General features: G+C 38.6%; 1 protein-coding gene across 1 annotated transcript; it reads right to left on the reverse strand.

The window, feature by feature from the left end:
- LOC101596112 (vomeronasal type-2 receptor 116-like) lies at positions 1 to 26156 on the reverse strand. The gene is made up of 6 exons (XM_045141394.1): positions 25996 to 26156; positions 5996 to 6284; positions 4789 to 5601; positions 3626 to 3853; positions 3160 to 3283; positions 1 to 905 (listed from the first exon to the last, which is right to left on the reverse strand). The coding sequence occupies exons 1-6, from the start codon at positions 26154 to 26156 to the stop codon at positions 1 to 3; spliced, it is 2520 nt and encodes an 839-aa protein (XP_044997329.1).

The raw sequence follows: 26156 nt of genomic DNA on the forward strand, positions 1-26156 counted from the left end.
TTAGACAATATGCTTTTTCTTTATTATCTTTAGAGAATTTTTACTGGGTCTTAACAAAATTATGTAACACTTGGGGAAAAAGATGCAACCGAGCAACCCTGCACTGGAGGCCAAGATAGCAAAGACCTCCACTATCACCACGGCCTTTCCCTTGGTGCTGTGGTAGACAGGGAGGAAGGTGAGCCACACACTGCAGAACATCAGCATGCTGAAGGTCAGGAATTTGGCTTCATTGAATGCATCAGGCAGGTTTCTAGCCAGGAAAGCTACAGTGAAGCTCCCTATAGCCAAGGAACCCAGGTATCCCAGGACACAGAAGAAGGCAGTGTCTGAGCCTTTTTTGCACACAATGATGACATGGTCATGTTCCAAATGTGGATCAGTGTCAACAAATGGAGGGTGTGTTCCCAGCCAGATTCCACAAAGAACAAGTTGGATCAAGGTACAAATGGGAATGATGAAGTTAGGTGCTCCTGATACCAGGAGCCCCCTCATCTTTTTTCCAGGAGCAGTAGCCCTGAAGGCCAGAACCACAGTAATTGTTTTGGTCAAAACAGTGGACACAGCCACAGTGAACAGAACTGCAAATGAGATCTCTTGGAGAATGCAATTGGTGTTTTTGGGACGCCCAATGAAGAGTAATGGACAGAGAAAACAGAACTTGAGTGTGATGAGCAGGATGTAGCTATTTGTGCGATTATTGGCCTTCACAATTGGTGTGTCTTGGTGCTTCACAAAAACCCCAAGAATAAGAGCAGTGAGTGCAGAGAAGCACAGAGCCAAGCAAGCCAGAGCCATCCCCATGGGATCTTCATAAGCCAGAAAGGCCACAGATTTTTGGAGACAGTGAGTTTTCTGCATGCTGGTGTACTGAGTGACTGGGCACTTCACACATTGATCCACATCTGGCAGACAACACAAAGTATCATTAGATTATTGGCAGTGTTTCCTTCTTAGTCACAGCATGCTGCAAAAAGAGTCTCACAGGCGAACCGTACTTGTATTAGTTTGTTATTGACAATTAAGGTAGCTCTATAGCCAAAACATCAGTAAACAAAGGCCATCATGTTGTAGTGAGATAATCAAAGATTTTCAAAATATCTTTTTATTTATTTGTTCATAAGCAGAGGGAGATCGAGAGATATAGAAAGAATGGGGTCCCCTGAAATTCGAGCCCTGAAAAGAACCAGATACATGCAGGATTTTGTCCATAAGGCTTTCTCCGTGTAATGCAGAATGGAACTGCCATGGTGAGGTTAGCACACCTGTGCCTTAACTGCTGAACCATCTCCTTACCCTAAGAAAGTTGTATTTTATTCACTTCACTTACCTAATACACTTGCCTGATCCACTGTTTTTCTTTTTTTTCCATTGTTTTTCTTAAAAGAATAAAATAATTTTGTAATAGTGTACAAGAATTTTATTTTTTTCTCTTCTTTCATTTAAATTTTTTTGTTTATTTTATTTATTTATTTGAAAGTGACAGAGAGAGAAAGAGGCAGATATATATAGAGAGAGAATGGGCACACCAGGGCCTCCAGCAACTACAAACGAACTCCAGATGCGTGCGCCCCCTTGTGCATCTGGCTAATGTGGGTCCTGGGGAATCTAGCCTTAAACCTGGGTCCTTAGGCTTCATAGGCAAGTGCTTAACAGCTAAGCCATCTCTCCAGCCCTACAAGAATTTTATAATAACATTGCTCATATGAGGTATTTATTTTTATTTCTCCTACAGGAGAGGTGGCTTATCAATTAAGATGCTCACCTACAAAGCCAATGACCAATGCTTGATTCCACACGTCCCTCATAAGTCAGATTCACAAGGCAACACATGAGTCAGTCACGCAGTGGCCAGAGACCTTTGCAACCCAACTGAGGTTTTAGTATTCATATCATTTTTAAAATACCTTTGGTCATATTTATTGCAGCCTTTAGGTTCTACTATAATATACCACACCCATTGTCTTGCCTTCTTACCTGTGAAATGGAGGACAAGATGAAATAGAAACTATATTTCCATTGTGTGCTCAACCTAGTAGGCTGGACAGCTCAGAGATACATATTTCTATTTATTCTTATTTTTAACCTCTGAACATTTCCTATTATGTCCTTAAATCCTTCAATGTACATCTGAAACAATGCTCCTGATATGTTAATCAGAATACTTATGTTTCTTGATAAAGGATTTTAATGTCTATGATATGCTATGTTCTAAAGTCTTAACATTAACTTCTTTCTGAATTATTTCATAGACACTCAGGATATATTGCATTTAAATTGAAAGTGTTTGCAAAATTAAATGTCTCTAAAGCCAAGAAAGAGGTGAGGTGGAGAGATGTATTACTGTTTAAGTACTTGCCTGCAAAGACTAAGGACCCAGGTTTGAATCATCAGGGCCCATGTGAACCATATGCACATGGTGGGCACGTGCATCTGCAGTTTGCTTTTAGTAAATAGAGGCTCTGACATTCTTATTCTCATTCTCTCTCTCCCTACCTCTATAATGAATCAATCAATACATAAAATCTTTAAAGCCAGAAAAATGACATCTCTGAGCATTTATTATCCATCAGCTATGTCTTGGGTGTGGAAGATTCCTTCTTAATCACTTCATTTTGTGTAGATTCAAAGATTATATGTATGTGTGACATGTCTTGATAGTAATAATATGTTTATCAACTTTGGATCTTAAACAGTGATTTTTAATATATTTTATATTCATTTATTTATTTGAGAGAGAGAAAGAAAAGGAGAGAGAATTGGTGTGCCAGAGCCTGCAGCCACTGGAAATAAATTCCTGATGTGTGTGCCCCCTTGTGCATGTGGCTTACATGGCTCCTGGAGAATAGAGCCAGGATCATTTAGCTTTGCAAGTAAGCACCTTAACCGCTAACCCATCTCTCCAGTCCTCAAACAGTGTTTATTATGTGGGACAGCTAGTATGTACAATGGATCTAGGTACTAAAAATGTGGTTCAAGGAGTAAAATGAATGTTTTTTTTTTATAGTCACAAATATTTATCATTTCAACAAAATGATTACATTAAACAAGGAAGATATATTGTCTATTCCTTCATGACCCTCAAGGCCCCTGAAAGTTCCCACTATGGGTAGAGAAAACAGTCAAAGTGAAGAAAGACTCTCTAAACCATCAACTTACCCGTTGTGTTAGAAATCTCATTTTCTGGGCAGGGGAAACAATCAAAACAGCAGGTTGCCTTTCCCTCTTGTCGGAACTTCCTGAAACCAGGCCTGCAAGTCTCACTGCACGCAGAGGAAGGAAACTGAGGAAAATCATAAGTGTAGTTGTAAAAGGTAGCAATGGTATATACTTCATTCCTAACTACATGTTAAATCAATCTCAATTATTAAACTTTTATCCACACCTACAATAAAACTGAAGTGTCACACTCCAGTCAGTACACTGTATGTTGTCATACCTGTGAAGATGATGATGAAATAAATTGCCATGTCCGAATATTTTTCAAAAGATGGGAATAAAATCTAGGACACTGGAAAGAGAATCCTAAACAAAATGTTGCACTTGACCAAATCATAAGGGGTACACACGGCCCCACAGGATTTTATCTGTTTATGTCTAACGCATTATAATTTGGTAAACATACCTGCCTACCACCTGTGGCCCACTCCATTGCCTCATCAGACAAAGACAATTGTTGACCAGGGGAACCATATGAAGAAAACTGTCCTATTTTCACCTTTATTCCAAGACCTTGTGGAAAATTTGAAATGTGGAAAATATCATAGTCTGCTTCATATTTTGTTTTCTCATTAATAGTCACTAGGTCTCCAATGGGGTTAATAAATTGCATATTCTTCAGTCTGTGGTAAAACTAGGAGAAATGTATCATTTTCCAATACGTACATACTCAAATAAACATAGTGACATGAGTAAATACCTTTGTTTTTACAACCCTTCCCTGAGAATGAAACTTTATTGCATGTATCCAATAGTGTGAAATAGATGAATTTTCACAGACAAATTAAATATTACTATATTTTTATAGTTTCTTTTTAGAGAAGCTACTAAAATTGATTACCAAATATTAGGTAAGCCTTTTGAGATAAGTGTAAAACTCATTACATTTGTAGATATCACAAGAACATTAAACCATTAAGGTCTTCAATTATAACAGAGATACAGAATTATATTAACAACTCATGTGACCTTTCAGTCAATTCACCAAGATACTTTGGAATGGAAAAAGCAAGCTCACATATGGGTTTCAAGCACTGTATGATTAAAAAATAAAATATTTGGTATAATATGTAGATCATGTGTCACATAAAAGATAGATCACTCAAAACTGATGACAGTAATTTCAGTATCTTTTTCATGTGTACACACAGTGATGGCTTGTCATGGTTGTCTACTTGACCGGAGTTAGAATCACCAAGAAAATAAACCTGTGGTCATGTCTCAACGGAATTTTTAGTTTGGAAACTAAACTTGGAAAGCTCACACTGAATGCAGATGACACGATTTTATGTGACAAGGTTTCTAATCAGGGAAAGGTAGATGACCACATGTACTCAACACTCTTGCTTGCAGAGTGTAGATGCCATGGACACAGTTTCTTTCATGCCACTTTTACCATGTTGTCACCATCAGGATGGACTAGAGTCTTGAATTGTGAAGTAGAATGAAACCATTCTCAGCTAAGTTGTTTTGGTGAAGTATTTTCCCTAAAAACATCCAAAATCAAGAGTATTCCCAGCCTCAGGGTTCAAACATGCACATTACCACTTAGAAGGTAACACTGATGACACTACATACCTGTGAACAGTCAGGTATGCATAGACTGATTATTGGGTGAACATCTACCTGTTCATAATACATTTCATGGTAGGCATGTGCATAAGCATACACAGCATTGTATAGATTGTAATTCTCATCATTCATGGCTATGTCAAATCCTTGACTTGCATACCATTCTAATGAAGTGTTGGGTGAACATTTGCTCTTTTTTCTACATTTAGATTCAATCTCCAGACAATTAAAGTACATCCATTCTGATCTCATAACAGAAACGTCTATTGAGTATTGGGAAGTATTCATTGTCTGAATAAATTTTTTAAAATTAGGGATCTCGTGATGGTGTTTAGAAAATGTGAAAGCATCATAGAATGAGTCAAGAATGTAGTCTCTCCCTGTATTTGCAATGACATCCCACTGTGATGTGGTGACCCAGATCCTACGGATGCCTAAATATACCCATCTTCTAAAGCTCACTTCCAGTGTAGAATTCATTTCACCATAAATGATCACAACATTTGCCAATGATGTCATAATTTGCTTATAATATTTTTCAGCCTTTGTATTGTATAACTTCATGTTTACTGGGATCACATTCAAAAAGGCTAAACAGATTTCATTTCCTTGTATCTTTTCTCTGAAATCTGAGAGAAACTGAATACCTTGGTCATCATCAGAGATAACCAGCCCCATCCAGGTCCAGTTGAAATGAAGCATTAAGGAGACTATGGCAAAAGGCAACCTTGTTTCCTTGGGGGCAATCTGATACAGATAAGGGTACAGAAAATGGTCACTCAGAACAGGATGAAATTGGCCATAGTGAATCTAAGGAACACACAACATAGAAATGAATGTGATGAAAAATACTAGAAGAAAACTAAATCTAAGATCTCAGTTGTATTAATCACCAGTTGGGAAGAATGTTGGGAAGGATGATGGCTCACATAATTATTATTAGTAGTTCTCTACCCATAAGAGTCTTGAAAAGTACTGGACAGTTTACAGGTTGTAGGAAATCCCATTGTATGTCTCCATAGTTCTTACTACCACTTTTTTAAAAAGTAAGTTCTGATAATCCAACAAATTACTGGTTATTATCTCTATGAACTGTACCTGACAATACATGGATAAACCAAGTATCTATTGGAAATATTCCTAAGCACATGAGAATGGTAATAAAGGAGACAAGATTGCAATGCTATATATCACAGTGTCTCACCTGTCCTATGGTAAAGATTGACAGCAATGTCCCAATTTTGCTACTTGTTGCCCATGATGGTCCTGTAAATAATGCACTACAATGAATTATTTCACAGTTATAATTAGGAACACTGATCTCTTTGAATTCTGTGGATGTTATATAAGAGATCATATTCCATGAATCATCACACTTGGACGGACTGAAGTTAAAATTAAGAGACTTGTTGGGTATAAGTTTTGGATTTCTGTTGATCTCCTCAGTGACAAAAATCATTGTCAGAATATATTGATATTTTTTGACTGGCACACTGAAAAGAAACACCATAATCATGATGCATGAAATTTCAAACAGGATAATCTTCAAAACAATTAGAGTGGACATATAGTACATGCAATAAGTATGCTTTCTCCTGAATGTAATCATTTACCTTTATGTGAGGATATGAACCAATGGGGCATAGGGATCAACTAGGGTTTTTTTGGTAATTATTCATTGAAAGGAAAGTAATAAATGTATGTATGTATGTTGTAAATAAATACAGAGGTGGTTTCATCTAAAACAAATGAGAATCTGGTAAAAAGACTATATAGTTCATACATTAATTTGAAAAAGATCTATACCAGACAGAAAATCTGTTCATATCTTGATGTTAGAAGTCTCATATTTAAGAAATGAAAAATAAATGCAGTGGTGATCTAGATTATGGTATGTTGCTTTGTATATGTGGGGACTAGTCCTCTTCAGGGTTTTGGAAGACAACATTGTATGTGTGTAAGTGGGCACATGCTTGTTTCAGTGTGTACACCATAAACAGATGGTTTTCTGTGTTACTGTACATGCCATTATTCGTTTCTGGTATTTATTTTGAGGTTGGTTCTGACTCTTTCCACACATGACTTGGAATTCACTATGTACTCTTAAGGTCAACTCGAACTCATGGTGCTGCTCCTATCTCTGCCTCCTCAGTGCTGAGATGCACCACATGCCTATCTTCTTGTATTTACATTTGTTGAAAAATCACCTATTTTGATGGGCTTGCCTTTATATGTCATTCAATGTTTCCATCATGAGCTCTCTGGACCCTTTCTTCATTCTGAATATTGGTAGTTTTTACACTAACATGAGTCTGGGTAGTTTCTTTAGGGGTCCTGTCTGTTTCTTGTTTTCTATGCCTACTGTAACTGGATAGCATCTTTCCTCCTAGTTTTCTTCTACAACTTTCGATAAATTAGATACTTTCAGTTGAGGGATTATTTATTGTATGCACATAATTTGCAAATTTAACCCGTCCATAGTACTGAAAATATCACTTCATACTTCTTGATCTTATTCATTTTGTCTGAACCTTTATTTCTTTTACCTTGTGTATAAGTCCCAATATTCTATTATTCATGTGAGGCAGTCTATGTGAGGTTATTTCTACAGAGCTTTTAATTTTACTTATTATGTTTTCATTTCCAGAACCATTTCAGTTTATTTTTTATTGATATGCTATCCATTTATGGAATTCTCTTATAATATCCTCTTTAGAAATATCAACTTGATTGTGATATTTTCTTCTTTTGTCTTGGAATTCATGCAGCACTTGTATATGTTGCTTAGGATTCATTCCATTGTTGCTTTGCATTCTCTGTGATATCATTTGGACATTCACTCCTGTCTTGTGTGTGTATGTATGTGTGTGTGTGTGTATATATATATATATATATATATATATATATATATATATATATATATATATATATATGATATTTTCTAGCTTATTTGAATTCTTCTGTAGATGTATTTTGACTTCATGTTAAAATCAGTTCTGCATAACCATTTACCTAGTCTAGTACAATTTAAAAATTCTTAGTATTTAATTTATTTATTTATTTGAGAGCTGGAAGCAGGCAGAGAGAGAGACAGGGGAGAGAATGAATGGATGGATGGATGGATGAATATGGGTGCCCCCGGGCTTCCAGCCACTGCAAATGAACTCCAGATGCATGCTCCACCTTGTGCATCTGGCTTACATGGGTACTGGGGAATCAAACCAAGGTTCTTTGGCTTTGCAGGCAAGTACCTTAACAACTGAGCCATATCTACAGCCCTCTACTAGTACTTTTATGAACATTTAATATTTAATGAGTTCACATGACACAAGAAAACAGCAATATACACTAGAGAAAACATTGCATTCTCAACAAATGTTGCTGAACATGTTGAATAACTACATATAGAAAAATGAAACTAGACACATTCCTTTCCCCATGGGGGGAAAAACGCCAATGGATAAAATACCTCAGAATATGACCCAAAGATCTGACGCTACAGGATGAAACAAAAGGTAAACCCTCTACAAAATACCACAGTAACACAGTAATTTCCTCAACCAGTGACATATAATGAAGATAAAATGTTTGTCTAGAGACAATATCCCCTAAACATAGGTCACAAACTACACACAGATGGGGAGAAAATCTTTGCCAGTTAGGAAACTGACAGGGTCATAACATCCATAACCTACAAGGGACTCAAAAATCTAAACAATTCATTCAAACAGTGAAGCACAGAACTCAACAGTTAGCTGTCAAAGGAAGAAATTAAATGATTAAATTCATTTATGAAAATGTTCAACATTCTTAACCATCAGAGAAATGCAGTGGTTGCTATCCTAATATTTGACAGGATAGACTTCAAACCGACATTAGTGAGGGACGATGAAGAAGGTCACATTGTACTGATTAAAGTAACACTCCTAGGAGACTTCCGGCCAAGATGGTAACCGCCTAACTGCACCACACATCCCCGGGAAAGAAAGGCAAGACATTAAGGGTTCTCTGGGTTTTTCAGGGGAGAGCCATCTCCATTAGATTGCCAGTGGGGGGGCACAGAGGGGAAAAAACAGGAATCGGTGATGACCCCACAGGCTGGTAGCCCAGCCCTTCCCACAAGCAGCTGCAATACCTATAGTCCTAGCTTCAGGTAACTCCCGCACTTACTGTAGGAAAAGGGTCCCAGGCCAACATAGTTCCACTTGCCTCACTACACAGGGGAGATAGCCCTGCTACCCCTGCCCACGAGTGACTTTGGCCAGGCTATGCCTGCTGGCCCATTGGAGCTCAGGCTCCTTTGATCAATTTGCCCACCAAATGGCACAACTAGCTTAGGTACCTTCCCTTCCGTGTCTGCAATGCCAGCCAACCACCACGGTCCTGTTGCGGGGGAGCGCAGAGTACTTCCGGGTCCCAGTGTTCTGCCACACCAGAGTTAGGGCTGCTTCAGTGCTTGGTGCCTCAGTGTCCCTACTAGTGTGAGCACAGGAAGCTTTCACACATTGCCACATGAGAGTTTAGGCAAATTTGGTGCCCCTTCCAAACAGGAGCTCAGGTGGCTTTGGCAAGTGAGAGCCAAAGCCCAGGCTGATTGGCAACGGCCTCAGGCTGCTTCATAATCCCATTGTGCTTGAGCCCAAGCCGATCCACTCACCTACTGTGCCCATAAACTGTGATGAGCAGACCACAGAGCAAAAGAAACAACATGAAAAATCAAATGCAAGAAAATCCAGTTAGATCACCCAGTCCTACAACTAACATCTCTAATCAAAACATAGAAGAGTCATTAGGATCAGAACACCAAAATGAAGCTATGAGCAATGCAACCCTGACCAACCTACTGGCAGAACTTGCAGAAAAGCAACAAAGGACCAATAATTGTGCAGATGCTGCCATCACTAGATTAGAACTAATAGATAACAAAATGGAAGGAGTTCAAAGACAGTTAAGAGATATGAGGGAGAGTGGAAAAAAACAGGACCTCAAAAATCAGCTGGTGATGCTAAATGAAGACATAAACAAATGCAAGGATGAATTCCAAGAGGCATCAAGAAAATCAGAAAATGATGTGAAAGGGGTACTTGACCGAGGGATAGAAATTATACATAGAAAAGCAGTAGAAAGTGTAAACCTAATTGAACAAGTCCAAAAATCTCTAGAAGCTCTCAAGAATAGAGTCATCCATGTGGAAGATAAAAACTCCTATCAGGAAGACAAGGTGGAAGAAACATTTGACAGTTCAAAAACTTCAGTAAGTTCAAAAGTTTCTGTGAACAGAACATGAGGGAATTGTGGAATACACTTAAACATACCAATATCAAGATAATTTGGTGCTGGAGAGATGGTTTAGCGGTTAAGCGCTTGCCTGTGAAGCCTAAGGACCCCGGTTCGAGGCTCGGTTCCCCAGGTCCCACGTTAGCCAGATGCACAAGGGGGTGCACGCATCTGGAGTTCGTTTGCAGAGGCTCTGGCGTGCCCATTCTCTCTCTCCCCCTCTATCTGTCTTTCTCTCTGTCTGTCGCTCATAAATAAATAAATAAATAAATAAATGATAATTTGAATACCAGAAGGATAAGAAATTAAGACCAAAGGCATGGAGAACTTATTTAACAAAATAATTGAAGAAAGCTTCTCAGTCTCTTCAATGAAAGGCCCATCAAGATGTAAGAAGCAAGGGAACTCCAAACAGATTGTACCAAAGGAAAAACTCTCTGCAACATATTGTTGTTAAGACTCTAAACATTGACACCAATGAGAAAGTCCTAAAAGCAGCTAGAGAAAAGTAGCACACCACTTTCAAAGGTAACTCCATCAAAATTACTCCAGACTTCTAGAGGGAAACTCTGAAACCTAGAAGGGCATGGAATGAAACACTGCAAAGTCCAAGAACCAATGGCTTCCAAACCAAACTACTCTACCTAGCAAAAGTATCCCTCATAATAGATGGTGGAAGAAAAATGTTCCATGACAAAACTCAGCTTTACAATTTTATGAGCACAAAACCAAACCTATGGAAAGTATTTCAGGAAATTCTCCACAGAGAAAAAAACAAATAATGAAACTCAAATGCCTACAAGAAACAGATCACAATAACCACACTCAGAGTAGGCACAAAAAATGTCAAAGTCCATGAAAACACCAAACCATGTGTACCATCACAATATGGCAGGGATCAAATCAAATCTCACAGTCATTACCCTAAATAATAATGGACTTAATTCACCCATCAAGAGACACAAGCTGGGCTGGAGAGATGGGTTAGTGGTTAAGTGCTTGCCTGTGAAGCCTAAGGACCCCGGTTCAAGGCTCGGTTCTCCAGGTCCCACGTTAGCCAGATGCACAAGGGGGCACACGCATCTGGAGTTTGTTTGCAGAGGCTGGAAGCCCTGGTGCGCCCATTCTCTCTCTCTCGCTCTATCTGTCTTTCTCTCTGTGTCTGTCGCTCTTAAATAAATAAATAAATAAATAAATGAGACACAAGCTAACAGGATGGATCAAAAAATTAGACCCCTCAGTCTATTGTCTTAAAGAAACTCACCTCATAACTAAAGACAGACACCTCCTCAGGGTGAAAGGGTGGAAAACAATATTCCAAGCAAACAGGAATAAGAAAAAAGCCCAGGTGTAGCTATATTAATATCAGATAAAATAGACTTCAATCCAAAAATAATCAAAAAAGGCAAAGAAGGCCAATTTCTTACCTATCAAGGAAATGCTCCATCAAGAGGATATTACAATCATAAATCTGTATGCATCAAACACAGAGGCACTACCGTTCATAAACCAAAATGTACTTCAAAATAAAACAGAAATAAGCACCAACACCATCATTGTTGGGGACTTCAATACACCATGATCAGTAATAGACAGATCATCCAAACAGAAACTCCACAGGGAAGTAAGAGAGCTCAACAAAACCATAGACCACTTAAACCTAACTGACATCTACAGAACTTTCCTTCCCAAATCCACAGGCTACACATTCTTCTCAGCAGCCCAGGGAACATTCTCTAAAATAGACCACATACTGGGTCACAAAGCCTACCTACACATATTTAGGAAGATTGAAAAAATTTGCTGCATGATATCAGATCACAATGCTGTATTGCTAGAAATTAAAAAGAAAAGTCCCACAAAGAATCCCAACAGCCCCTGGAAACTGAACAGCACACTTTTAAACAATAAATGAATAGTGGATGAAATAAAAAATGAAATTGCAAAATTTCTTGAAATGAATGACAATGAGAACACATCATAACAAAAGTTATGGGACACAATGAAGGCAGTCCTCAAGGGAAAATTCATAGCACTCAATGCCTTCATAAAAAAGACAGAGAGATCCCAAATCAATAACCTAATGATTGACCTAAAGGCACTGGAAAAGCAAGAAAAATCCAACCCAAAGACCTTCAGAAGGAAAGAAAGAATTAAAATCAAAGCAGAAATTAATGAATTGGAAACTAAGAAAACAATTAAGACAATTGGCAAAACAAAAAGTTGGTTCTTTGAAAAATAAAAAGATTGACAAATCCCTGGCCAAGTTGATCAACCAAAAAAAAAGAAGAGATGCTTCAAATTAACAAAATTCAAAATGAAAAAGGAGAAATCACAACAGAAATAAGTGAAATTGGGAGAATCATCAGGATTTATTGCTAAAACCTCTACTCCGCAAAATTAGATAATTTGGAGGAGATGGATAAATTCCTGGATGCATACCATCTATCAAAGCTTAACTCAGAGCAGATTAATCTCCTAAATGAACCAATCACAGTCATTGAGATTGAAAAAGTAATATAAAACCTCCCCAAAAGAAGAGTCCAGGACCAAATAGCTTTTCTCAGCTGAATTTTATCAAACCTTCATGGAAGAACTCAAACCAATGTTCCTCAAACTGTGCCACACAATTGGAGAACAGGGAAAGCTACCCAACTCCTTTTATGAAGCTAGTATCACCCTAATTCCAAAAATAGGCAGAGATGCCACAAGAAAAGAAAACTACCGGCCTATTTCCCTGATGAACTTAGATGCAAAGATTCTGGACAAAATCCTCACAAGCTGAATCCAACAACACATCAAAAGCATTATCCACCTTGACCAAGTGGGATTCATCCCAGGAACACAGGGGTGGTTCAACATACAGAAATCTGTCAATGTAATACACCATATAAACAAGGTTCAACATAAAAACCACATGATCATCTCGATACATGTAGAAAAGGCCTTTGACAAGATACATCACTTCATGATCAAAACATTGGAGAGAATTGGCATGGTTGGTTCATTTCTCAACATTATAAATGTAATATACAAAGCTCCTAAGGCCCAAATAATACTTCATGGAGAGAGACTGGAGGAATTCCCAGTAAGATCAAGAACAAGAAAAGGTTGTCCACTATCACCTCTGCTCTTCAATATAGTACTGGAAGTCCTAGCTCAAGCAATAAGGCAGGTGAAGGAAATAAAAGGATACAATTTGGAAAGGAAGAAATTAAGTTAGCACTATTTGCTGATGACATGATTGTATATGTAAGAGACCCCAGAGACTCCATCCCAAAACTCCTGAAGGTGATTAACTCCTATAGCAAAGTAGCAGGATACAAAGTCAATGCACAAAAATCAGTATCCTTTCTATATGCAAGTTGCAAAGATACAGAGAAATAAATAAGGGACATGGTCCCATTTTCAATAGTAACAAAAAAATAAAATAAAATACCTTGGAATAACATTAACCAAGGAAGTGAAAGATCTATACAACAAAAACATTCTCAGTGAATTTACCCAATCACAGAAAGAAAATTGCCACATAGTCTCACTCATTTACAGCACCTAACCTGAATCTACCCAAGATGTCTTACATAACCAGCAAGCAGCTCATGGACTAGACAATAGGAAGGGTGGGGAGAGGGGGGAGGGGAAGGGAGGGCATGCAAAACACAAACTAAACCCAAACGGCAATGGTACCATAAAATTCTACATCATTAAAGGCAGACCAAAGGGCTGAACCTTCACCAGGCCCTTAGAAGAAACACCTCAGCCACAAGACACTGGAAAGGGTATTATGAAAACTGACCTTAATCTTCTACAGCCTCTTTCTCTCTCTCTCCTTTCTAACTCTTTTATATTAGTTATCTTTTTCTTCCTTTTCTTAGTGGGCACTAACCTGTAACTCCAAGTACCAGCATGTGGCTATCAACCACAATGAGCTTTTGATCAGAGAGACTTACAAGATTTCCTAAAAGAAAGACAGATTTCTGTCAGAGTACTTGATGACCCACCAATAGTTAGTGATAAGACCCTACTGCTGAAGACATCTTATGCAGTTAACACGTAAAATTGAATGGCATGGTTGGAAGCTGGAAGAGAGTCAGTCCCCAGACAGTCAGTACATCTAGTGCCAGAAGATGCTACATGGGCAACTGGGCTAAAATGACCAATATCTGTCCAAGCAACTCATGGTCTAACATACTTAGCAACAAATAAACTGTCGTGATGCTCACACAAGTGCAATAGTGGCACACAGCCATGGTGGGAAACCAACTGCTCTTGACATGGCTAACTCATCCCCTCAGTGGTATGGGATCCATAGCTGGAGCTTGGAAACAAGTCAGAACCATATCCAAACATAAGCCCACTCTCCATTATCAAGCTACCATGGATCGTGGGCTACCAGAGGGCCTACACCTATTAAATTCTCCATAAAAGAGGTTATCTCATTTGTCTGGTACTATGTTACTCTCCATTGGAGAATCTGATTCTCTTTTTAAATAGGCATAGATCCTAAGGAGACAGACACCCCATCCATCCTACCTCAAAATGGTCCCAGCTCAAACTAAGGACAATTGGTGAAAGAAGCAAGGGTGCTATTTTCTTGGTGAACCAGGTACCAGCAGAAGGATCAACACAGAGAAAAATCAACTCCTACCAAATCAGAGATCCAGAGACCCAGAGGCCCCCAACACCTCATCACTGAAATGGACCAAAAATGAACCCAGCATGGCTCAGAGAAATTTTGCAGAAGAGGGGGAAGAAAGAATGTCAGAGCTACACTTTGGGTCAAGATATGCAGAGACATTTATCCTACCCATTACTGTGGGCTAACTCCAGAATGCATGACCCATATACCTCAACAAGGATGGGCCAGGGGGAGCGGGTAGGACATGGATGAGCCTAAAAATGGTACCAAATTGACTGTATTTACTGAGAACATAATTAATTATTTAATAAAATCTAAAAATAAAGAAGTAGAAAAAAATAACAATAAATGCTGGTATGAGTACATAAAAACAAGAACATTTCTACACTGTTGGTGGGAATGTAACTGGGCCCAACCATTGTTGAAATCAGTGTGGAGGTTCCTGAGACAGGTAGAAATAGATCTATCATACCACCCAGCTATACCACTCCTAGGCATATAGCCTGAGGACTCATCTCACTTCCTTAGAGATACTAGTTCCATCATATCACCACTATAATCACAATAGCTAGGAAATAGTACCAGCCTACCTATACCTCAACTGATTAGTGGATAAGGAAGATGTAGTACATTTACACAATGGAGTTCTATTCAACACTAATGAAATATAAAGTTATGAAATTTGCAGGAAAATGGATGAAACTGGAAAGGGTTATACTAATGAGGTAACACAGGCCCAGAAACCAAACATCACATATTCTCTCTCATATATGGATCCTAGCTACAAATAATTGGACTTCTTTGTGAGTAGAAGTAAAACTCAGTGGCAGAGGCCAGTGAGCTACAAAGGAGATATAAAGGGAATAGAAATGGAGGAAGCAGGTACTTAATAGCATGTTATTGTGTGTATATATGTATGTATATGTATATATATGTAATTAGAAGAACACAATAATGAAGGTCAAAAGACCTAAGCGAAGTCAGGGAAAAAAGACTGCATAAAGGAAAGATGATGGAGGGAGGGCTAATAAAATGTTAAGAGAATATAAATTAGTCATATGGAAACTTACTGGTTTGGACAACGGGGCACACCAGAGCCATGCATTGTTATTAGAAAATTTGCAGTGTCAGGGATGGGAAACCTTCCAGTGAGTTGTTGGAGGTCTCTAATGCCCTCAGAACATTAGAGGTCATTGATGAGGCCCTTCTTTTCCCACCACAAATAGATGGTAATTTCCTAATGCTGAAGAATCCACATACTTTGGCAGGGAGGTGACAAAGAAATCCTGCTTGAGCTTAATTAAAACACTCCTCCATGGAGATCACCTGCCAGATAGCTGAAAAAAGCCACCCTGCATTTGGTTCAATAGGAGATTGAAATCACCAGTGAAGATACTCAACAGTGGCACTACAAGCCTTATATTTGGCCAACCAGGCAAAATGAGCCAGTGGGTGCAATAGTGGCATATCTGTTTGGGGAAGCCAACTGCCCTCTAACTTGACTGGAGGCCTGCTCCATGCAGGGGGGGGGGAATATATCCCTGATTCTCTAAACCTAAAACAGGTGTACTCATTAGTCCTAATGGTGTAACGTCTGCTGCTGTCTGGATAGCGTATATACTATGCTCACCAAACTGCCCAGTAAGAAATTCTCTTAATCTTAATACTTATAGATTAATGCTGCTTTCAAGTTTGGTTAGAGAGCCTTCTCTTTTCAGATGGCAATGACCTTGGGATGAAACAGAAGGTACCATGGCACTGAGAAGTGACAGAGGAGTGCTCAGCTCTGACATATGTCTGTCACAACTTCCAAGGCTCAGAGTCCATTGCCAAAGTGGTGGAGGAAAGAATGGAATAGCTAAAGGAAGGGTAGGACTCCTTACAACATGCTCCTCCAGAAACAAAATGGCCTGGATGTCCATGACTTCACAGTGCCTAACACTTCCTACACAAATCCATCATAATAGGAGGAAAAGATCATGACATCAAAATTCAAGAGAAACTGATTGGGGGGGGGGTAGGATGGAGATAGGAGTTTCAAATAGGAAAGTGGTGGAAGGGACATTGTTTAAAATCATGGAAGCTACCAATAAAGATAACACAAATGAAAAAAATAACCCAGAGATATAGGAAAACAGGGTATACTTGGCACCTTTCTTCTCTCCCAATACCTTATTACAAAAGGAAGGAATTATCATGGAATCTCATAAGCCTGTTGTCTGAGAGATTAGCATCTATGAGAAAAGATTGTCCAGGATTAGACAAAGAAATCTGTGCCCTTCTCACAGATTTTATGTACTCATGGGTGAAAGTGAGCATCTACTTGAATGGATACTTTGTGTCATCCACTTAATATTGAACAAGAAAGGAGGATCTAATACAAAGCCATGTAGAAAGAAAGTGCTCTCCAAATTCTAGCTTTCTACAGAAATAGAAATACTGAAATAAAACCAGGCTGAAATTCAAGCTCTGAAGAGCAGTCAGTCAAATAAAAACAAAAAAAAAAACCCTGTGAATACTCTCACTAGTAGAATGGATGAAGGAGAGAACCGAATATCTAAAGTAGATCAGGTAGCAGATCATATACAGTCTAACACAGAGAAAGGCAAGATAACAGGAAGGTATGATTGGGAAATTCAAGATAACTGGGACACTATGAAAGGATCAAACAGAAAAATTCAGCTTATAGTAGAAGGAGAAGAATTTCAATCCAGAGGATTAGTAGCCATTTTCAATAAAATTATAGAAGAAAACTTTTGTCCAAATTGGGAAAGAAATAACAATGCAAATTCAAGGATTTAGAAGACCAAAGAGACAAAACCTTGAAAGAACCTCTCTTGACCCAGTTATAATTAAATAATAAACAGCAGAACACATAAAGTATATTGAAAGCAGTTAAAGAGAAAAAGCAAGTCACTACAAAGGCAAGTCACTCAGAATAACAGCAGATTATTCACCACAAACTATAAAAGCCAAAAGGGCTTGGAATGATGTATTTCAAATTCTGAAAGATAACAAATGTAAATCAAGACTACCTTATCCTGCAATGCTGTCCAACAAAATTGATGGAGAAACAAAAGCAGGTTAATGGACCTTATAACAACTACACCAGCTATAAAGAAAATCTTCATAGGAATCCTTCACACTGAAGAGAAAGCAAAACAAAGACCACAGGAAACGGGAAGAAATACGATATTCAAATAACAGCTAAAACAAGCAAATAAAGGGAAAACAGGAAGCACACACACACACACACACACACACACACACACACACACACACACACAAAAACAACAAGAAGAGTGGCAAGAGAAAATACATACCTTTCAATAATAACTCTTAATATCAATGTCCTCAATGACCAAAACAAAAGTCATAGGCTTGAAGACTGGATTAAAAGACAGAGTCTAGCCCTTTGTTTCCACCAGGGAATTCTTGTCTCAGTAAAAGATAGACACTGTCTTAGGGTAAAATGATGAATAACAGTATTTCAAGCAAATGGGCCTAGGAACAAAGCAGGGGTTGCTATCCTAATATCAAACAGGAGAGACTTCAAACCAACATTAGTGAGAAAAGATAAAGAAGTTCATTTTGTGCTGATTAAAGGAACACTCCAACAATAGGACATTACAATCCTAAGCATATCTGCACCTAACATGAGGGCTCCCGATGTATCAAACAAACACTATTAGACTTAGGGTCACAGATAACACCAAAACCAAACTCTAAAACAGACCATATACTAGGGCACAAAACAAGTCTTAACAACTACAGGAAAATTAAAATAATCCCCTATACTCTATCTGACCACAGTAGAATTAAACTTCAAATCAGCAACAAGAATACCTACATTGAAGTCTAAACAAATCAGATACATTTGACTGTGGGAAAGTTCTGCTCAGTAAAATATAAAATGAATTTTGATTCGTTCATAAGTGGTATTCTTGGTAGGAAATGTGCAAGTGAGTTAAAACTGTTAGAGTACTCATATATAGAACTTTTACACATTACTCATGACTTTAATATAGAAAACTAAGTAACAAAACTGACACTTACTAGTAAAGCATTTTCATTGAATCATAGTCTATCTTATGCTTCTTTGAGGTTTCAACTGTGAACATACAATCCTTCCACATATCTCCATCACTTTCTGTATTTTTTTTAATTCTCCAAAAGCAGCCCATTTCTGTCAAACTGCAAAAGTGGACAGAAAGCATTGAAAGAAATAAGACAACAAAGAAAATGATCAGGGAACCCATGTCTAGAAGTTCCCAGTCTGACCTCAGATGTAATGTGCAGTGTCAGGTACATACACACATCACAAATGCCTGCTTGTGTGTGTATCCATCCTTACTAATGTTCCTGACTAGAGGGTATATTTATATCTCTAATTTCTCTCTTTCTAGTCTGTGCCACTCTCCCTTGGGGAATACAGAAGAGACACCAGGGGCTCTGCATCTGTGGTTTACATCAACATCATAAAAACCAGTTGAAAAACATGTTGTGAGGATCATCTCTTGCTTCAGGTGTTATAAGTTCACATATTTCCAGGTATGAATGCCACCGGGATACTCTCCTCTCCATAATTGTTTTCAGACTAATTTCAACAAGCCACTTGGATGAATAGCACCTGAAAACATGTCACTGGATTTCACTGGAGTTTCCAAGTCAAGATGTGAGGTGAACAGGTCAGAAAGTTTTGCTGCTTGTCATAGCTTAAGAACACGTGGCAGTCCTGTTTCTTCCGTTGTTCAAGCAGTGGGGAGAACCCTCACACCCTCACTTCCGTCAGCATCAGGGCATGTGCTGTGAGGTCCAGGCACGGCTCACAGCAGTGTCATGCTGGCAATGTCCCACGACCCCATGTTTCCCACTGTCTGAGAACACCGTAAGGAAAACAATCATGGGAAGTCCAGCAATTCCCAGCCACTCTCCAGATAACAGTGCAGAAACCAAGCTTCATGCTTTTGTTGTGATACATGACCTGCATCCTTGTCCTCAGTTCACATAGAGTAATAAACTGTGGTGAGCCAGATTATCATTTTTAGCTTTGTTTTCTCCATTTTTTACTTTTACCTACATACAGGATTCCACACGGAATTTAACTTTATATTTTATGTTTATACAATGCACTTCTACAACCTGAGTAAGGAATTATTTTTGTTGTTGCTTTCACATTATGTGTTTCAGTAAATGAGTGTGAAGTGGTGAAGTGCTGGAGACATGGCTTAGTGGTTAAGGCACTTGTCTGCAAAGTCAAAGGACCTCAGTTTGATTCCTCAGCACCCATGTATACCAGATACACAAGGTAGGACATGCATCTGGAGTTCTTTATTAGTGGCAGGAGGCCCTTGCCAGCCCATTCTTTTTCTTGCTTTCTCTTTGTTCTTCTGCCTCATTCTCTCACTTAAATAAATATAATGAAAATAAAATAAAATAAAATAAATAAATGAGTTTGTGATGAGGAGCCTGTTTTTGTTAATATGAAATCTATAGAGATTTACACAAATTTAGGTAATTTCTTTTTGGTGAGTAGAGATAGATTTTGGAACTTGATATAAGGCTCAACTCTCCCGATTTATTACCTTATTTCATATGTACTTAATATTTAAATATCATGGCCCACATATTTCATCCCAGGACATGGGACTCAAAGGAAAGAGGATTGTCATGAGTTTGAGGCCATTCTGAGACTACATAGTGACTTCCAGTTATGTTTACGCTAGAGTGAGACCCTATCTTGAAACAAAACAAACAAAAAATGAACAAAAAATCATTACTCACTGATTATAAATCTGCAAAGATTTACCCTGGAGAATTCCAAGAGGCAGATGCAGAGAAAGTAGGGAAAACCTGCCATGGAAGGGAAGAAAATTCATCCTTAGGGACAGAAAATAAAGTTTTTATGCACAGTGTTGAGCATGTTGTCATTAGTACTTACTGTTATTATTTCCTTCTTTTTATTTTTTAAATATAAACCTTTATTACAACATTTTTTATGTGTGTACATCACATATTTTCCACTGGACAAGCTAACTGTCTGAGTACTGCCTCTCTTCCAGACTCCAGACAGCCTCTTCATGCTTTGTGTCAGCAGCACATAGTGTCTTCAAAATAAATAGCTATTGGATTCCACCTTACTACAGTAAGAATGGTGATACTAAAAATTCAAATAAAAACAAATATTTTTGAGGATATACAAGAGAAAGAATAGTCCTTCATGGTTAGGGGGAGAATGTAAACTTGTACAATCAGTATGGAAATCAATATGGAGATTTCTGAAAAAGATGAACATAGAGCTATCAACAAACACAGTTATTTTCTTATTGGACATCTATACAAAATGTCCCATGTCTCACCAACCATGTCCAACCATGTTTATAGCTGCTCAATTCATAATAGCTTAGAACTGTAATCAATCCAGGTGTTCACTAGGTGAATGGATAATGAATGTATTGTACATTTACACAATGGGATTCTATTGAGCAGTGAGAAAAAAAAATACAACTATACTGTGGCTTTTTTTTTCATGGTAGGGTCTTGCTCTTGCACAGGCTGACCTGAAATGCACTATGTCATCTCAAGGTAGCCTTGAACTCATGGTAATCTGCCTCAGAAGTCTTGGGATTGGAGGCATGAGCCACCATGCCCAGAAATACTGTGCAATTTTTAGAAAATGGAAATACGTGGAACAGATCACAACATCTTGGTCATCCAATCATCTAATGATGGACATCTGGGTTGATTCCAGCTCTTAGCTATTATGAATTGAGCCGCTATATACACGGTTGAGCAAATGTCTCTGGACTGAGGCTGGGAAGTTTTAGGGTACATGCCCAGGAAAGGAGTAATTGGGTCTGATGGTAAGTCTATAGTCAACCTCTTTAGGAGTCTCCATATTGCTTTCCAACATGGTTGCATCATCTTACATTCCCACCAACAGTGGATGACGGTTCCTATTTCTCCACATCCTTTCCAGCATTTATTTTCATTTGATTTTTTAATGTTTGCTGTCTTTACTGGGGTAAGGTGGAATTGCATACTTGTTTTAATTTGTATTTCCCTGTTGATTAGGATGATGGACATTTTCTTAAGTGTGTTTTCCATTTGTACTTCTTTCTCTGAGAACTACCTGTCCACTTCTTTTCCCCATTGTGTGAGTAGGTTGTTTGACTTTTATTGGTTATCTTTTTGTGTTCTTTGTAGATTCTAGAGATTAGGCATCTGTGAGGTGGATATTCAGCAAATATTTTCTCCCATTCTGTGGGTAATCTATTGGCTCTGTTTATTGTATGTTTGTCTGTGAAGAAAATTGACATCTTCCTGTGATCTCACTGGTTGAGTGAATGTTTAAGATCCGTTGCTACCGGGGTTTTGTTCAGGAAGTCTCTTCCCATTCCTATACCATGGCAAGTTCCTCCTATTCATTCTAGTCATAACCGATTTTCTGGTCTAATATTGAGGCCTTTCATCCATTTGGCCTTGATTGTTGTGCGTGGTGAGATGTGGGGGTCAAGTTTCAATTTACTGCATGTGGTTATCCAGATTGTACAGCACCATTTGTTGAAAATACTGTCTTTTTTTTTCCTTCATATACTGTTAGGCCCTTTGTCAAATATCAAGTAGCTGTAGTTACTTGACCCAAATTTCGGGCCCTCAATTCTATTCCATTGGTTTACACTCATGTGCTTATGCCAGTACCATGCTGTTTTTATCACTATGGTTTTGTAATATAGTTTAAGAACAGGTATGTTGATGCTTCCAGAGGAATTTCTTTTGCTGTGGATATGTTTGGATATCCAAGGCCTTCTGCCTTTCCATATTAATTTTGATATTATTTTTCTGTCTCTGTAAAGAACAATTTTGGGATTTTGATTGGGATTGCACTAACTCTGTGTATTGTCTGGTAGGGTTGCCATTTTTTCTATGTTAATTCTGCCTATCTAGGAGCATGGGAGGTCTTTCCATTTCCTCCGGCCCTCTTCAATTTCTTTTTTGAGTATTTTTATGTTTTCCTTGTATAAATCTTTCAGCTCCTTGGTTAATGTTATTCCAAGGTATTTTGTTGTTGTTGTTGCTATTGAAAATGGGACAATGTCACTTATTTTTTCTCTATATATTTGTCATTTGCATATAGAAAGGCTGCTGATTTTTGTGCATTGATTTTGTATCCTGCTACTTTTCTGAAGGAGTTGGCAACCTTTAAGAGTTTTGGGATAGAGGGCCTCAGGTCTCTTACATATAGAATCATGTCATCTGCAAATAGAGCTAACTTAACTTCTTCCTTTCCAAATTGTATCTGTTTTATTTCTTTCACCTTTCTTATTGATTGAGCTAGTAATTACAATACTATACTGAAGAGCAGATGTGAGAGTGGACACCCCTATCTTGTCCTTGATCTCAATGGGTATTCCTTTAGTCTCTTTCCATTAAGTTTTATTTGGGCTTTAGGAGCTTTATATATAGCCATTATTATGTCAAGATATAAACCGATCATGCCAATTCTCTCCAATGTTTTGATCATGAAATGATGTTCTATTTTGTCAAAGGCCTTTTCTGCCTCTATTGAAAGGATCGTGTGGAATTTTTTGTTTAACTTTTTTTATGTGGTGTTTTACATTGACAGATTTCCCTGTGTTGAACTACCTGCATTCCTGGGTTGAATCCCACTCAATCAAGGTGGATAATGTTTTTTATGTGCTGCTGGGTTCAGTTTGTGAGGATTTTGTTCATCAGTGAATAGGCCTTCAGTTTTCTTTTCTTGTGGCGTGTCTGCCTGGTTTTGGAATAGGGTGATACTAGCTTCATAGAAGGAGTTGGGGAGCATTCTCTGTTCTCCAATGGTGTGCCACAGTTTGAGAAAGATTGATTTCAGTTCTTCCATGAAGGTTTCATAAAATTCAGCTGAGAAGCCATCTGTTTCTGGACTCTTCTTTTGTGGGAAGATTTTTATTATTACGTTTTCAATCTCGAAGTGTGTGGTAGGCATGTTTAGGAGATTAAACTGGTCTGTGTTTAGCTTTGGTAGATGGCATGTGTATAGGAATTTATCCATTTCCTCCATATTGTCCAGTTTCTTGTAGTAGAGGTTTTTGAAATAAGTCCTGATGATTCTCCCAATTTCACTTATGTCTCTTATGATCTCTCCTTTTTTATTCCTAATATTGTTAATTTGACACGTCTTCTTCCTCTTTTTTTTTTTTTTTTCTTGGTCCAATTGGCCAGGGGTTTGGCAATCTTATTTATTCTTTTCAAAGAACTAACTCTTTGTTTCATCAATTTTCTTAATTGTTTTCTTTGTTTCCAATTCATTAACTTCTGCTCTGATCTTAATTATTTCTTTCTGTCTACAGCTTTTTGGGTAGGATTCTTCTTGCTTTTCTGGTGCCTTTAGGTGGATGATTAGGTTATTGATTTGGGATCTCTTTGTCTTTGTTATGAAGGCATTTAGTGATATGAAATTTCCCCTGAAGACCACCTTATTATGTCCCATAAGTTTTGGTATGATGTGTTCTCATTGTCATTCATTCCTAGAAAAGTCTTTTCTATGTTTTGATTTGAGACATCCTTTTCCCAACTGGTGATCTTATTGGATTTACTTGCAGTTGTTTTTTCATGTTATTAGTCTTGCGCTGTGATCTGCCCATCACAAGGTAGGGCCAGAGGTAGTGGGACTGTGGTCAAGATGGGCATGGGAAGTGGTGCTGCTTGGGAGGTGGTTCTGAGGTCACGTGGGTTGGCAGTGGGCAGAGAGGGACTGAGGTCACAGGGGTGGGGTAGCTGGTCTGGTGTCTAGCTGTTAGGAGTTGAAAGGATCTGTGGTCATGCTGGTGGATGGGGGCAGAGCACGTCTGAGGTTGTGTAAGGGGGAGGGTTGAGTAAGTCTGAGGTCAGACAGACAGGTGTTTACAGAGCATGTCCAGTGTCTCATGGGTGGGTGGGTGGAGCAGATCTGAGGTCTCACAGTCAGGGGTCAGAGCAGGACTGAGGTCTCTCAAGTGATTGAGGGAGTGGATCGAGGCCACATCCGAGGTGGAAGCAGAACAGGTCTGAGGCCATGCGGGGGCTGGGGGGGAGGGGGCTAGAGTGGATTTTAGGTCACCTATGTGGGGACATTTTCTCCTCATTGACACATGTCCATAGGCAAAGCTCTACCACCCTGAGCCTCAGTCAGCTGAAGGCAAAGGAAGACGCTTAATCACCAGCACTTGAGGCTATGGGAAAGATTTTAATTCATATCACCACAATCCGCCCCTGGCCCCCATAGACTAATTTCTATCACACAATGCCCAAAGTCCTAAGCTTAATTTGAAAAGTCACCATACTCTTTACCAATGTCACCACCATTCAATAGATTAAAGTTACTTCTGAAACTCAACACACTCTTAAGTGTGTACCTTGTAAAATGAAAATTCAATTTAATAACTACAACACATAATGGCACAGCATAAATATTCATGTTCCAAATAGAATACATAGCAAGAAAGAGATGCATCATTGCAAAATAGAGAATGGTCCTGTGGCTTAATGTCAGATATCTGAAACCCAAGGTCAAGTGTTAGTACATGCCCAAATGCCAATGTTAGCCTCTGTATTGCTCCCTGCTTTACAGGTAGATCCACCTGGCCTGAGCAAGCAGCTCTCCTTTGAAGCCATCCCACAGACCTATAATCTCCAAAATTCTGGTATATCCATTGTAACCCTTGGTTTTCTTCACACCCCTACAGAGTGAAGTCACAGAGACTTCCTTAGGGACTTCTTTGGGTGATTTATACCTACCCTTTCTCTATGCTGGTATGTAAGCCATGCAGGCCTATTGTTTTCAGTGGTTTGAGCATGAAGTGATGTATTGTGTTAAAGGCCTTCTCTGCATCAATTGAGAAGATCATTTTACTTAGGTGGTGTGTTACATTAATCTGATTTCAATAGGCTGCATTATCCCTGTATTCCTGGAATGAAGTGTACTTGATCAAAATTATTAAACTTTTGGTGTGTTGTTCAATTCTGGTTGCTAGGATTTTGCCCAGGACCTGTGCATCAGGGAGATTGGCCTGTACTTTCCTTCTCCTGTTGCATCTCTGTCTGATTTTGGTACCGGGGTGGTGCTAGCTACATAAAAAGTGTTGGGGAGACACCCAGGTTTTGGTCATGCAAAACACATTGATTAAAAATTTGTTTCAGTACAATTTTGGTGGAATTGCCTTTGTTTTTAGTGATTTGTTCCTCTCTTGCTTCTTTTATCACTTTCTGTTTTGTTTTCATTGTTAAGAGTTTTAATTGTGATATACCTTGTAGAGTTTATTCTTTGTTCCTGACTGTTGTTCTGTGGGGTTCTTGTATCTGGATGGTCCTCTCCTTTTAGAGAGTGGAAAATTTTTTCTTCAATAATTTTGTTGACTACGTTGTCTGTGCCTCTGTCCTTGGTTTCCTCTCCTTGTGGTATACCCAT

This window comes from Jaculus jaculus, unplaced genomic scaffold, assembly GCF_020740685.1.
Source record: "Jaculus jaculus isolate mJacJac1 unplaced genomic scaffold, mJacJac1.mat.Y.cur u25, whole genome shotgun sequence".
In the NCBI taxonomy this organism is placed as follows: domain Eukaryota; kingdom Metazoa; phylum Chordata; class Mammalia; order Rodentia; family Dipodidae; genus Jaculus; species Jaculus jaculus.

Bases quoted from the DNA above. Each gene is read 5' to 3' on its own strand.
- LOC101596112 (XM_045141394.1), bottom strand. From the start codon at position 26,156: ATGGGTATACCACAAGGAGAGGAAACCAAGGACAGAGGCACAGACAAC. The intron at 3,854-4,788 runs GTCATCAGTGTT...CATTTCTCCTAG, and splicing joins ACTGTTCACAGGTATGTAGT to TTTTACCACAGACTGAAGAA. The intron at 906-3,159 runs GTAAGTTGATGG...GTTGTCTGCCAG, and splicing joins TGAGATTTCTAACACAACGG to ATGTGGATCAATGTGTGAAG.